The sequence below is a fragment of the Schistosoma haematobium genome, chromosome ZW (assembly GCF_000699445.3).
Source record: "Schistosoma haematobium chromosome ZW, whole genome shotgun sequence".
NCBI lineage: Eukaryota > Metazoa > Platyhelminthes > Trematoda > Strigeidida > Schistosomatidae > Schistosoma > Schistosoma haematobium.
Genome location: NC_067195.1, coordinates 32139236 through 32155806, shown reverse-complemented (window position 1 = coordinate 32155806; position 16571 = coordinate 32139236). Strand labels below are relative to the sequence as shown.

Sequence of the window (16571 nt, the reverse complement as noted above, 5' to 3'; positions counted from 1 at the left end):
GACATTAAGATAATTTAAAATACTATGTAGTTTGAATGATGTAATTTTTAATTATATAGTTTGGATAGTGTGGTAGGAAGACGAAAATTGTCAGAACTATGCAATATATTAGCGCAATGCATTCCGAACAATCTGATCACATATATACTTGTTAAGAACGTTTGTATATAAAAATAAAGGGTCAACTAGACTAGAAATGGAGGGTAAGTGGAGACAAAGATAAAGAAAATATGAACAACTACTTGAAGCCTCATCACGCTGGATAATAAGCTAATATTACCAGGATAGGTTTAAGGTGAGAACAAAAGTTTTTAAATACATAAAGGATGTTTGAATTTTCATATGGCTAAGGCTTCAATAAACCTTAGTATACACCCTTTTACACTTTTTTACAACACCACAAAAACTGTGTCAATCTTATAACCTGTTTCAACTATGTGTCTAGCAATAGAGGATGATGGATGTTTATCATCTACTCTCATTAGGTCATTTGATTTTATTTGTGTTTGCAGCCATTTAGGTACATATCCGGACACCCTAATTTGGAGATCACGATTACTCCTCCCCATGTATGTGTGGCCTCACAAATTTAAATTTATAAACACAATGGGATGTGACGCAATCGATTTCATGCTTTTCAGGTTTTTGGTGATGCATGGACCTTGTTTTTTTCTTTGGCAAAGACCTTTGCTGAGTAATACGTCTTGTTGACAACTGATTTAAGCCTTTGTTTCAGTAAAAAGCTATTTGAATCACTTCGAAACGGAAAAATGGTGTGAACATGTTTTTTTCTGCCAAGGTTATAGTAGGCCTCACTATACCATGACCTTTCCATCTATTTATGAATTTTAAAGGATAGCCAGTTTCCACTGTGTTGTCTAACAACCAAACGTCGTCATCAATAGCGCCGATTGTGCATATACGATTAATCCTACTAAACAGGTCCCTTATCGAACCTCGTTTGTACTGCACTGGGCAGTAACTATAGTATCAAAGGTATTGGTCTGTCCACATCGGTTTTCTAAAAATGGATCGTTTGATTGAGCCATCTTCTCATTTACTTAGAAGTATATCTAGGAAGGGAAGCTGGTCGTTCTTCTCTTCTTCGCATGACAGACTGATGTGGTTTTGGAGTGTTAAGTCTACTCAATAAGCAATTCATATCCTTCTTTCTTTCGGAGATAACTAAGATATCATCCACATGTCTCTTATAAAGTAAGATGTTTTCGACTAGGTCTTCAGCTAGATCTGCAACATGTGTCATGAACACGTCTGCTAATAATGGTCCTAACGAACTACCCATAGCAACCCCGTCAATCTGGCCAAAGTATTCACATTCAAATGTGAACTGGACTTTGTCAGTAGATAATAGTGCTAAATCTTTAAGAATTTTCAAAGGAAAGGTGATTTAAGGTTGTTCACAGATATGTGGTCACATAATATATCAATAGTCATTTTCAAAGGTGCATTTGTGAACAAGGAATTTACGTCAAATGAACACACTGTTTTCCCTTGATATTAATATCATCTAAACGACTGACTAATTTTTTGTAGTCTAGTTAACCTTTTATTTTTATATATAAATGTTCTTAACAAGCATATGCGTGATCACATTGTTCGAAATGTATTGCGCTAATATACCACATAGTTCTAGTAATCTTCGTCTTCTTATTACACCACGCAAATTTATCAAAGGGACTAACTACTTCAAAAATATGATTGTCCTAACGATATTTCGCCGGTATCCTACGTAACAGACAATCAAATATTAGAGATATAATTGGCGATTTTAAAAATTTTGTCTTTCGAACAAATAAATCTATATAAATGAATAGACTGTTCATTAAGTATTCTGTTAATAAATTTCAGGTTATATCAGATGGGTGCCATTTATAAAGTCATCTATAAGTACAATGAGTAATATTTGGTACATTACTAAAACTATTGGAGGGTTTGATAACTTCTTGCATTGCTCATTTACTGTTATATGATTTTTTCTTAAGTGTATAATTACTGTTTACGCTGTTTGATAGAATACACTTTAGTGTTGAAAGTTTAATTAAAAAGGATTCTTGTATTTTATTAAATAAACAGTTGTCTGTATACCGGTTTGTTAATTTTGGTCAATATTTTACATAACATTAAAAGTAATCCAACATTCGCTCTTTAATTAAATCGTTTATGAAGATATTATCAATTTTAATCTAGAATCAACTGGGTAAACAATCTGTCTAGTTTTAGTTCATGACTTATCAGAATCCCTCCGCCTACATTCACACTCTATATATAGCTGAGGTCCTGTCTGAAAATCAAGAACTATGCTACAAATCAAATAACTTAACTGGAAATTCTTTTCTAAATTTAGCTTCATAATAAAAAGGTATTAGATTAATTCGCTGCACTACAGTAGACTGAAAAAGTTTATTCTATGAGTTGTATCAAGTTTTTTGGTCACTTACAAGAAGTTGTAACAGTATCAAATAGTATTTCAACAAATGCAAAGACATTTAAAATTATAATATTTCGTTAACTGTTATTTGTGATCGTCAAGATTATAAATTGCAGACATTTTTTAAAGCCTACTCAACGTTTACAAAATATTATATTGATACACATTTGTTGTCCACATGACACAACCTCAAGTCATTCCATAAGAACTGGTATTTAGTCAAAGTAGTTCAATTTATTATTACATATTACCCATAATCATACCGATTCTAGTTAAAGTATGGAACTCATATCACTTGATTTTAAATATATAGGCATACAAAATAAAAACTACACAGTTTGTGAAATTCCATTAAGTTAATCACAGACAAGTAAACAAAATAATGAGGAATGTTATCAAATTAAATAGATGAAAATACATTTTGTCTAACAATTAAATCGATATAAGATTATTAGATTAGAAGCCATAAACTAAGATGTCATCATAAGAGAAAGTTACCACCATCTAATATCAGAGGTTTATGCATAAAACGTTTATACAGTTTGATAAAAACAACTGTAATAGTAGTAAAAAGAACATATTTATAACAATGATAAACGAGGCATAACATTGTTTATAAATAATTATTATATAATAAGTAAATTCACTTAAGATTCATATGGCACACGTGCAAAATCTAAATGTCATGTAGGATTATCTCCTACATTTGATTTTCATTAACCCCAAAGATAACTGCTTGTTCTTGGTTAAGAGTCTGAAAAAAGTTCAACTCCTCCCAGAGTATTTTCATACAAAATTATCAGGAATAATAACTCGCTGGTCATTGTCTTTTCTTTATTTTCGTATTCTCGTACAATAGCTTTTAACATTAAAAACGTGTGTGGAACACATTCTTTTTATCTAGATGTGTGCTTTCAAAGTTTACTTTGACTAGTAATAAATTCAGTCCTATCTTTCATTCACTGGTTTAAACAATTATGTATCATAGCATAGGTGAATACGCGGCCTGTTTGAATATCTGGATTACCTGTTCCTGCCATCTGGATATTTCAACAAGTTATCTGTTTTCTTGTTTGTTTAACAAATCATTATGCCTATTAGTCGCATAACCTATTCATGTACGTTTGTGAAAAATTTACAAACTACATGATACAAAAATGTACAATCGGAGACAGCATGATGGATGGCAATATGCATCAAAAAGAATATACATTAATCAGATGTCGATCCCTGAACTGCCAACATCTAACTGGCGATCATTCAATATTTATTGTCAGGATCGACTAAGGAATAAAAAAAACTTTATGAAATACTTTCTGCTGAGAATTCTATATTGTACCAAAAATATAATACTGAATAAAGGCATTAATAATAATAATGATGATAATAATAATAATAATAATAATAATAATAATAATAATAATAATAATAAGAAGAAGAAGAAGAAGAAGAAGGATAAAACAAACATGTAGTAAAACAAAACTATCTATTTACGTTGCTTTGACATCACTGAGGTATGTATATGACATATGGCAAGTTATTTAAACTAGTATTTTAAAGCTTATGACAAAAAGATGAAGTACAAATATCTCACATTTTACTTTCGACATACATATATATCATACTGATAATTAACATGTGCTCACTAGTGACTAGCTTCGTGAGGGAATTCTCGGAGTTCTAGTGAGAAGTCGTGACCAGTGGAGCTAATCCGTGTCGGGTAGAGACAGGTATCTACCTCAGTACAATGGAAGGCGGTCGCGCAATTTCATGGATTGGTTGATGTTAGACACTAACACCATTGGATGCCGGCTCAGTGGTCTAATGGTTAAGTGCTCAGGCGCGAAGCCAGTAGGTCCTGGCTTCGAATCCCGTGGGGTGCAGGATCGTGGATGCGCACTGCTGAGGAGTCCCATACTGGGACGAAACGGCCGTCCAGTGCTTCCAGGTTTCCAACGGTGGTCTAACATCAATTAATTAATGATCTCAACCAAAATACATATATATGTCATATGCACTAAATTCCATTTCCGAACCATAGGAAAAGGTGATCAGTGACCGTAATTTTTTAAGTGGTGCATGAATTTCAGCGATTATGGTTGATTGAATTCAGAACCTTCGTACTAAATAGACATTTAAGTAAGAACTTTGCTATATAATGAATGATTATTTTCCCTTTTACTTTTACAGATATCATATATTCACGCTTAGTTGGTCATTTAGAAACATCGATGACAGGTACATTTCATTGTGGAACTGCACTTATCTGAAGTTACGATAAACTCATTTATCAAGTTTTGAGAAAATCTTATAAAAAATCCGAAGTGATTTTTAGACCCTCTTAAGGGTAAAGTGTCTCAGAAATCCACCCTGTAGAAACTTACTTTGAAAAGATGAAACAGTATTTACATAACTTGAAGATAAACGTTGAGTAGAACCATTCATTATCTTAGTGGTTACATTTTCGTGAGTGATGCTGTCTGAATCAGCAAATTAAGTGGCGGTTGGCAATATTAAGATCTCTTGAATCTGTGGTGTATTCTAAACCGAAGACAAGAGTTAGCTGAAAATAACGTATCGATGGAATAATTCAAGCATTTATCTCACAAAATAACTTTGAAAGACATTCATCATGCAGCTGGATAATTATTGCATGGACTATAACACGGTACTTAATATAAACTGATAAATCTATGGTGAAGTAATTGAATATAAAAAAACAAGTTTTTCATGAATGATCAAACCAATGTATTATGGAGTTAAAACTAGAAAAAAATGAACACTTTTCCCAGTATGTTTACGAGTCATTTTTTATCATTTCAGTGGACTCATGAAGGTTAATTTTTATTTTTAAACCTTCGAATATAAATACATGGAAAACATGATACGCTTCAGCCATACAACTATCATCCATAAACCTAAAACTTCCAGAACATTGATATTCAATCTTTTTTATGCAGAACTGATATTTTCTCTTTTTAAATAGGGCAAATGTTCCTGACTTACGTCGAAATATAGTTATCTTATGTGGATTACCCGCATACAGGTGAAATTAGCATGATTAGAAGGGATAATATTAGAAATCATACTGCCATAGTTTAAACACTTAGTGACATTCACTAAAATCAAGATAAGTATTTTCTAGGTACATCTTCATTGCTCAAAATAATCATGAACATCATTTCGTGGTATGTCATTTAATAAAATAACAGGTATTATCAAATTACATAATCAAATTTCCTAGTTAATAAACGTACAACTGGCCACTAAATATTACGATTACTTTAACTATTGGGGTACCTTTATGATAACAGTTCGAATTGTTGTGAGCATGATTTAATTTAAAGTGACGGACAAAATCATGATCAACTGAAGACAGATGCTATATCCCCACTAGATAACTGGTCATATGGGCTGAAACTGACGGCTTATAACATTTAGTGAACGACCATAAACAAATAAAAACACTGAACAGTTTATCATCCGCCCAAATTCATTTTTGAGTTGTTCTTCATTAGATGAAAAAACATTTCACATTGCAAACAAAAGTATGAAAAAAATCGATCTGAATAAATTACATACGTACTAACATATCTGAAATTCAATGAAACTGGCACATGAAAGTCTACACAGCTTGTAATCAACTAACAATAACTTTCTGGAATAAATACAAACAGATCTTTAAGAGACAGCAATATATAATTACTGCATTTTGTTTAATGCAGTATGCTGTGATCTTTAGGATATATTATAAAAATAAACGAACGTATGAATAATGTTACTGATGTAGCCCTCAAATGATTTTTAGTGTTCTAATTGTCGTTATTTAATCGAAAGCTACAAAATATGTACTGCAGATGCACATTTCACTGTTCAATAATAGACTAGATATTCAATATTGCCTTAAAATATTATATCAGGTCAAATAAAAAACAGGAATCTCTATTTTGGTGAAATGATTCCAGTTATAAGTGACTAGTCATTTGATTTCGAAGTCCCAGTTTCTATCTGTATACGTGTGAGAGTGCATTACTGAAAAAGTCTTCGACTAGAATAAAAGTTATGCGGAGTTTCCTCATTTTTGTTTCTTCGTCGGCTGACTGGCTGAAAGCCATCAGGAGAGAAGTACATCCAAAAACCATACTTTACCACAATGAAATTGAAACGAGTTTTATCAAATACATTAAACTAAACCAACTATGTGGTAGAAATTTATTTCTTTTAGATGACCAGTTAATTTTGAAGAAAAGCTTAAACTGTTAAAGTTGGACATCGAATGCTTTCAATAAAGGCTTTCCCGACGACATTTAGGCTCCTATCATTCTACGAAGCTCAATACTTGAAAAATTAAGACGGCAGTTACAATATCTATGATTTATCTTGCGGTTAGTTCCGGTTTATGAATCTAGGCTTGTTTATAAGACTACGTAAGGGGCTAGAGTCGTGTAAACTACCCGAAAGCATAGCAACATAAATAATGATTTGCAAACTTAATAAACCAAACTAGCAAACAGCCTAAATCCATTGAATTCTAGAACTTACCAAACTAACTGATCACACTCTAGATGAACAGAATAAACTGCTAAAAACGTAAGAAGAAATCCTGGTACCTAATGTCTTTCACGAATATTCTCTTATATTGTCCATAAGGAATTTAGCCTTCATGATAAAATTATCTAGTCCATAAAGCAAAAAAACTCTAAAATCATCCTTTTGAGCTAAAAATTCCAAAAACTACCAACATTTATGGAAGTAAACTAACTTTTTACTTCACGCACTACACTGGTACGGTCTACATATCTTTACCTGGTTCTGTAAATACGACAACGTGTATTTTCTCGCCTTCTACTTAGTCACCAACTATCTGCATAAAAATACGAATATAGACTTTTGGAGACAAGCTAGTTGATAATATTTTATAACTATAAAAACCAGAATTAAGATTAGATTATAAAGGAATTTTTAGGCAGAAAAAAGTAACAATTAGACAAAAACTACTAAGCATACATCTAGTCACTTGTTCCAGTCCATTCCATTTATTAATATATATCCGTTAAGAAAAAAAGTAGACACTGATAAACAGGTGGTGAATACAAATTTATTTCCAAATACATTCAGTTAACTTAGTATTCAGGTCAATATTAATACTTAAGAAAACCTAAGTAATCGGATAAACATCTATCCGTCAAACAATTATTATTGTTGAAAGTAATATGTAGAATAAAAACCATAATTAATAGTACGCTTTGTGTAAACGATGGTAACATGAAACTATTATATAGAGTTAGAGGATAGTGACAATCCGCCGAGTTCAAGGTGTTAAACCACCTTCAGATTATGAAGAAACACAGAAAGTCTAGACAGTTTTAGGTACTCGACTTGTATTGCATACATACAATGAAGCGAACTACACCGACTAGATTTTCTATGAAGCTTTAGACACCTGAAACTATGAATAGAGACTAATGAGTTTCGGTGTCGCTTGGAAAATCTATCTAGACTACATATATGTCACTTCAGCAAATAATTTATATCGGACATTTGCTGTTAAATAGTTAGCGAAAAAATATGCATAGTAGGGGTTCACATTTATTAAGTTCAGCTTCAAGGGAGAAATTTAGGTTTTGTTAAACTAAATAAAACCACAAATTCACCTGATAATGATTGCTTGTATCTCCTGGAGTGAACGTCAAGTCTGGGATGCAGGTACATCCAGCAGACGAGTCCGAAATAGGACGAAACACGCGACCTGGATTCCATTGCTAGCCACCATCTATCTTTGTTTATAAATAGAACAAAAGCTAAGTGGTACTTACTGAAAGAAATCCCCTAAAAAACAATAGCACAACTTATTTTACTTAACCAATTGATAACGAGGTGCTTTGAGTTTCCGTGTTTAGCTACTTCTGTTATTCTGATTTTCACGATCGGAATTTTAATACTTGTGAGTAGTTTGAAGTTTCAAATAAAAATATTTTGTCCGTAAAATTGGCTGAAACGAATGGATGAAATGTAAGGTCAATTCAACATAAGTATACGTACGTTTTGGAAATTACTGGGATTCTTATTAAATTTTTCTGAACTTTCTTGAGTGATAAATTGGGGGACTCATTTTAAGGAATCAACCTAGAACTCAATATTTGACATAGAATCTATCATTTACAAGTCATAAATCACTAATCAGGAAATTGATATTATCTATGATTATATATTTAGTGAATTATTCTGTGAATAGTTCCATTCAGATAAACATTTTATATTAAGTTAGACCAATCACTGATGTTTCATTCTATATAAATTATACAGTTACTAAACTAACTAGTTTCTCCTTAAATTATACTCAACTAAATTTACAATAGGATGGAGAGACTTGAGAAGAAAATTAGTGTGATAAAACAGTTACCTACCAACTTATCATTCATATGTGGGCTGACCAAAACATTTTTGATGATAACAAAATTAGGGCCTATTCAGAAATTGCGTATTAAAGTTCGACAACTACAAAACATGACAAGCAAACGTGTAGCCACTCAGAATTTTGATTTCATCCATCAACCATACCTAAACGAGTGGGGTTTATCAATCTAAGTGGTTTGAGATAAACTAATCACAAATAAATCTATTAATCGAATAAATTAATAAGTTAAGTGAACGCAAATCGATTCCAGTACCTTAGATTTACTACCTATTGAAGAATCAGAGCTTCATTTTGGAAAGTTGAGCTAGTATTTTTCAAAGTATTTTTTGTTGTAAATGTCTGATTTATTCAACTATCTCAACGTTGTTCCCGTAAGTGGCTTGGTTAGTCGAATGATGAAGAGAATAGTCTTACAACGTCTATCTAACCACAAAAGACATTTTTACAAAATATTTGGCTGAAGATAACTGATAAAAGTAACAAGAACAAATGGCGAATGTGAGAAAAAGAAACAAAATATACAACTGCATTTATGGTTTTTAGTGAGAACAAATTAAAAGTGGATTTGTAACAACAGATTGAGGAAAAAAGATGCGAAAAGATGAAAATCCACAGACGTTCAGTAAATGCCACAAAGAGAAATTCGGTGTTTTATTATCAACTTGAAAAGATACGGAATGATAAAATACTACACACAACGACCAGATTACATAACTGGACATAATTGAGTTACAGAGATAATAGTAGAAGATACGTTATGCTCATTTACCTCTACAATTCATCCCATAATGACCGCGCATGTTTAACAACTTGACTATCTTTCCATGAATGTGATGTAGCCAAGATTTCTTCTAATGTAAGTTTACCATCATGATTAGAATCTGTGAGATTCATTAATCGTGTTGCTTCTGATTTTGCAGCCACTTTTAAAGCTAAATGAAAAAGCAATTCAGATCATTTAAGTTTTTTTAGAAGTAATAATAAATAATGAGTATATTTTACAATAAGAAATAATATGTGTATTGTTGAAGATGAATCGGTAAGTATCTACAAATCCAATTGTGTATTATTTGCTAATAACCAGGCTATCAACAGTTTATCAAGTAATGTAATACACTATTTAGTGATTAAGCTGGTGATTTCACTGTATTCTTTGATAAATAGAATAATTCTATTGTAGTAGGATGAGTGCTATTAAAGATGTGGTAGATTATATCAATTTATATATAGCGGAAGTTGGAGAGGTTCATATTAACATACGCCATCTCCTGGGCCGTCACAACGTTAATCTAGCTGTCATTTGATGCACGAATCGGTGACAGCGATTCTACTATATGCTTGTGAAATCTAACTTCTCTAAGCCTAAGATGTTCGACGTCTTACCTTAGCACCTTAATCATGGTTGAGATCTCACAATCCCTGTTAGGGTACAATAGGGATAATAACTGAACGAGTATTATTACCTTAAAACACAGGTTACGGAGGATCAGACTTCCTTTGCATGTATCATCCCATAAAATTTTACATCCCAATATTTGTTAACTCAGGGATTAGATAATAAAAGATTAAAGATGGTGAGTTTAAAGCATGATGTTGTAGAATGAATGTCATCTACGAATTGCGACATCCTCTCAAGACAATCATGATTAACTTACAAGGCAATAACCATGGCCGTAATTCATCCAGAATGAGTATGTCATTTTTATCAACGTCAAGATTACTGAATTGTTCATGTAAATAATTCTCTTGTGATACACCTCGATAGGCTAAATAAATTATAATTTTTTTCAAAAATTAAGTGTTATACGTTAATATGTAGTTATCAGTATTGCAGAATTATTCACGAAAAAAATAAATCATCAAAAAGTACTCAAAGTAATATAAGATTTTAAGTAATTCACATTTGGTTTATTTATTCACTTATAAGTGACGAAGGAAATCTTAACCCAATTAAACATAAAAGAATTCAGGTTTGATTTTTTTGTTTTGAGACGGACACGAATGCTGTAAAGACCACGATAATTCTAGAGCTTCTTAGAGAACCAGCTGCTGAGCATTTAACCTTGAGATCTAATCCATAAGACAGTGGTGTAAGGTGGAAAGAAGCATTTAAATGGTAGTCTATGATCAGTATAAGTTCATACCTCACATATCTGTTTCAGTCTCTAAAACCCATTTGTACCGTTGGTATATATCTCAACTCTTTAAGTTGGATCGATTTAACGTATCAACCTGTTTCAAGTACTGGGTGTGGGCTTTTGCCCTTTCACTTTTGTGGCACCAGTATCTGTGTAGTAAAGATACTTCATATAACTTTATTGGGAACAACAATCAACACACACACCCATTCTAGAGCATTCTCCCAATCTCTGATCACATTAGTGGATATAGGAGCTTTACAAACCACAGTAGCAGATCCACATTGTACCTTAAGTGAGTTTTATACAAGAAATAAATTATAGAAGACTTACTGACAAACAAACGTTTGTTTCTATTAGTAAAATACAAGACACTAAATCATATACTTTTAGATGAAGTGTTAGCTTAGTGATATTTCTCAGAGTATAGACTAATTCACTTATACTTATTAGACACCTTGAGAAAATAAACCAATACCCTCAAACTAATAATAAAATAATAATATATTTGTGATATTCCAGTTAGTAGAAATTAAAATTTCGGAAGTTTGTGAAATGGGAATGCTCCACTTCATAATGCCTAGCTACCATAATATCTTATGCATTAATTCCTATGCAAATGAATATAACTGCAACTTTTTTGTAGAAAATCGACCGTAAAATAATAATATCGCTAAACTATCCCGGAATACACAGAATCATCACTTTCTATGACAGATAAGTACGATGAAAAGAATGAATTTATGTCAACACAATTATACATACATTCATAGGCGAAAAACTATACATTCTTACATTTAGTGTAAGGTTGGACACATTACCAACGCGGTTAAAAAAAAGCAGACATGAAAAACTTTTAAATTAAGAACTAGTATGAGGTAGACTAAAACATAAGGGTATCTTACAAAAATCTCGATAACAAACGAGCTTCAGGGGATAAAACTGTTAAATTTGACATTTATTTCTAAATTCGATTTTCGACTTAGCTCCTGACGATCGAATTCCCCCATATATTCCTTGATTTACCTGATCCTGTGGGACAGGTTACATTGGCCACACAAAGCGATCACTTCCCAAACGCATCTCTTAACAATGTCCGGAGTGGCTCTTAAGAGGAGAATGCAAAACAGTTACCAGTCCAATACAGGCGTATCTAATCAACTGCAGACGCGTCGCTCCGAAGTTTTCGTTTAAAATAATCTATACAATCAAAGGAACTGGATCGAAGGGAGGTCGGATAAAAAATTTATGCACTGCTGAGGAGTTGGTGATTCACCAATTCAAACCCGAACTCTGCGTACAAAAACGATACGTTCAACTTCTCATCCTCTCTTGTCCCGAGTTCCCTTCTGTAGAGTCCTTTAATTTTAAACCGTCATCAGTTATTATTATCCTTTAGTAGATTGTCGTGATTATTATTCGGTTATTATTAAGACCTTTAGTCTTTCATTTTTCTTCATATCTGTCACGTAGACAATTATCTTTCATAATTCTGAACCTCAATTTTTCTCCAGACCCCAAATGCCCTGGTACGGCCGAGAGTGGGGAGAGTCCGCTCTTCCTCTCGAAATGCTCTCACATGGCCACGCGTATATAGCCTCTGCCAGGGAAGTTCTATTCATTGCCTTCTCGTGGCGGGGGTGTTGTTTACGAAATTGAAAGGACGGAAAACGAATGTCCGGCGCTTTAACCGGGTTGGTGGACACAGAGAGTCCACCTAGGGGAGTTGAAAAACCCTGATTCCAAACCATTGGTGCACATGAGCTCCAGTATCCTGAAGGAACAAATGGCGTAGAAACCAATCGTTGGTCACCGGCTACCATGGGACTGCATCTTCTTACGTTGCTCCACTGCTTTGTGGATCAGACTTCCAGGTCGAAGACTCCGGGTGTGGCCCCCTAGGAAACCACCTGCTTCGGTTTGGGCACCTGGGTAGTATCACAGCCCTCAAACATATCAAATGAGATTTGTGTGGCACATATGTATTTGGTGCCTCCTTGTACCAATATCTATATGTTAAAATAAATAAAATTAAGAGAAATAAACTCCCTGATTATTACTCAACCTTATGTGATATTTGGAGTCGCGAATCATTTTAAGATGCAATCTTTTCTATCATCCTATGGATATATATTTACCATTCAACTATAAATACGAATGTACAGTTTCAATAAATGATTTCGTCGAAAAAATTGTCTGCGCTGAACTCTCTTAATTTTTATTGAATGACACAGTGGGTTATTTTAATTATCCTTGATTTTCATATTTCTATCAGCCACTAGGTGAAGCTCTATTCGTGTGAGGAAATTTCCCTTCCTTGAAATGTCATGGTCATTTCTCTTGAACTAGTTTTACTACTCATATTTTAAATAGATGTGCCCATTTTTATTCATAGTCTGTCTCAAAAATTTACGTCAATTTATGTCATTGAAAGACAAAATTTTGAAACAAGGTTTATCGTAATGGTTATGGACGCACTGACTTCATTTTTTGACTTCAAAATCTTTACACGTAACTAGCTCTATTGGCTTTTAATTTTCACGAGGAACCGATGAACATTAAAGCCAATTTTTATTACTAAGAGTAATACATTTATTGGAAGAGAAAAATGTTCACACTAACTTCACAAATGTACTTTAAGTATAAATATACATGTGCTTATTAGGTTCTAATCTGCTTAAAAAGTATGAGAACCAATAAAAAACTTACAAAAATTTGTAAACTCATCTTTCGTAATTATACCATCACCATTTTGATCAAAACTGGAAAAACTTTTTTGCAATTCATAATTTTCCATATCTTCATAATTTTCAGGTCGTAAGAATAAAGTGAATTCTTCTAGTGATAATAAACCATCATTATCTTTATCAGCGAAGTTGAAACGTAATCGTTCATCTTTTAATAACTATAAAATATAATAAGGGATTTCGTAAAAGCAACTGATTTCCATGCGCAGAATGTTTAACTTATTGATCAGTCTACAATAATAAGAGCTAGAAGATGCAAAAAATATGTTTAATTTAGTAGAATCGGTCTCATTTACTTCATCAGTTTACACTTCCAGTCAGCTAGCGACACCGTCAAGAGTTCATTTAGGATTACTTCCAGTTCCAAGACAGTGACGGAGAATCGGGTGCGGCGTTAGCATCACCTCGTCATAAGAAAGAATTTGCTGAAAAACGCTAGCAAAAGAAAGCCAAAATCATCCACCTGAGCTACAAATCTTCTCCACCATCTCAAGTATGTATGGTTTCCATTAATATATTTAAATATGGGTTCATACTGAAAGTGGTCACCTTTGTTCCCTGATACCGCTTAACATGCTATCACGAGATAATTATTTATCACTGATTTCATGAGGATGGTTTATATTAGGCAGACATACTACTTACAGCAGATAGCATCATTTAACAAAATGATGACAGCCTCTAGTTCTCTTAGTGTTTGGAAACTACTTAAAAATAATTATAAACAAATTTTGCAGCTCTGAATCCAAGGTCTGATAAGACAACCAAAAACTTGATGAAATAAAAGGTTATGGGAATTAGTTAAATACTAATGTTTTTAGTCACTTGATAAACACAACCGCGTAAAATTAATAAAATTTCACCACTGACTTCTAAAATAAATTTTGACGATTTGTCGTCTTTTGAATGTCTTAATTCCTCTTCAGAAGTTTCATACGTTTGATTTATATACTCTTCGAACGAAACTTTTCCGTCTTCATTCACATCAAATCTTGTAAGTTGTTTTTCAGCATGCTCACGATCCAAAGATCTGTAATATGGAATGTACATTGTTTATTTAAAATATAAGTAAAATGTTTGGAGCAAATCTGTCTTCCTACTAATACTAGCCAACATACATGTGGATACTGCGAGACTATTTAGTTTTATATTCGAATCACATTACAACTAGTGAGGTTTTCATAAATAAAAAAGGGCAGATTAGCAATTGGTTCTAAGATAAAACAAATAATTTAAGTGTCATTTTCAAGACATGTTATACGAATTTGATTTCTCAGACTGACGAATACCTAAAAATATCCACCGGACATCAAGCTGAATAATTAATACAAAAAGCCATTAAAGAGAACTATACTCACGGAAGCGTCACTTGAGGATAGGTGGATTTCACGTCAGATCATTCGGAACCTGTCTGATATTTAATGGATTTTTAATAATCTCTTGCCGTTTAACCTAAATAGTTCCTGTATTGGAAAATCAGTGAGTTTGACTTGATCCAAGCTATAACTAAATACAAATTAATTTACTTGGGTATGAGAAACCTTTAATATGAGGACGCACAATCATTCTACCTTGCTGCTCAAACCTAAATCAGGTTTGCATTTGTAAATCGGTTGTTAGGATCAGAACGTATTCACCATTTTACCACTACTGCACTATTAGAGTAAGTATCGAAAAATTATCACTGATAAATATTAAATTAATTCTGTAACCTAAGTACTTAACTAATAACTAAGTCAAAAATGTAAAACCTCGGTTAGTTATTCCATTTAAAATAGCTTAACGACATCTCTAGTCCCGAAACAATATATGGTGATGATAATCTAATAAGAAAATCTGGAGCAAATAAAGTATGTGATTGAAGCAATCAGGCTTCGGTGAAAAATTCATTCTTGCATTATAGTTGGTAGCAGTTTGTGAAAAAAGAATAATTCATATATAAAGGTTCGTTATTTAAGTGAGAACCGTTTATTGATTACAACTGTATTACTACTTTCATCTTGAATTATTTCGTAACTAAATAACGTTTTCTGGTTCACAGTCGTCGATATGCCTTATTTCCACCGCTAGTTTAAACATAGACATTTATCTACGTTTGTGAATCGAAGCGGGCTCTTAACAAAAATGTCATAGAAATTGGGAGACAAAGCATTAAATCGCAAAACTGGGATTCTTCCTGGAATCATTAAAAACAATTGACAGAAATAACTACTGGTTCGGAAATTGCCTTACCTACTGACATTCAGGCACTTATACTCTTAAATTATTCCAGTGTTTGGCATTTATTGGATACTATACTTAACTCGGCTCATTCTAAATCAGAAAAAACCCTCACAGCAAGGGATAGTGGTGAAAACATTAAAGTTTACATATAATTTACATAAGAATCTTTCTGCCCCCGTCGATTCCTCCATTAACACAAATTGGTTAAATGAGAAAAAATAGGAGTATTTCAATTAGCGTTTGTCGCAGCATGCAATAGTTAGGATTCCGACACACTGTATCTTTGAATCTCCCATAATAAGTACGGTTTATATATAGCCTAGAGAGTGTGTTTGACATATAATCACTGTGCTTCACTGCATTATTTTTTCCGTACATGAAAGAACTCATAAATTTTATGTCGTTTGAAAAGGAAGATTCAGTTTCATTGTTTTTAGCAAAGTTGGTAGTATAGTGCATAAAATACAATAATCAGAGAAATTGGTTTTGTATATTTGAAAACTAAGGACTGCTTAATAAGCGCTAACTTAATTTGACGTACGCATGCAAATCCGATGAAGTTATGGTCTTCAATCGAATATATATTCAAAGATAAT

General features: G+C 32.8%; 1 protein-coding gene across 2 annotated transcripts in view; it reads right to left on the bottom strand.

The window, feature by feature from the left end:
- COQ7_1 (ubiquinone biosynthesis monooxygenase Coq7) overlaps positions 1 to 16571 on the bottom strand; it is a gene marked incomplete at its 5' end in the record, with an annotated part of 80815 nt that overhangs the window by 40288 nt on the left and 23956 nt on the right. Inside the window, 4 exons of one of the 2 annotated variants that reach the window (XM_051218721.1) lie at positions 9637 to 9799; positions 10523 to 10633; positions 13715 to 13910; positions 14623 to 14782. In XM_051218721.1, the coding sequence (XP_051071097.1) occupies positions 9639 to 9799; positions 10523 to 10633; positions 13715 to 13910; positions 14623 to 14782 (628 nt within the window). In that variant the 3' untranslated portion in view covers positions 9637 to 9638. Of the gene's footprint in view, positions 1 to 9272; positions 9800 to 10522; positions 10634 to 13714; positions 13911 to 14622; positions 14783 to 16571 lie in introns of those variants that run through there. The other variant, XM_051218720.1, reaches the window with a different exon arrangement.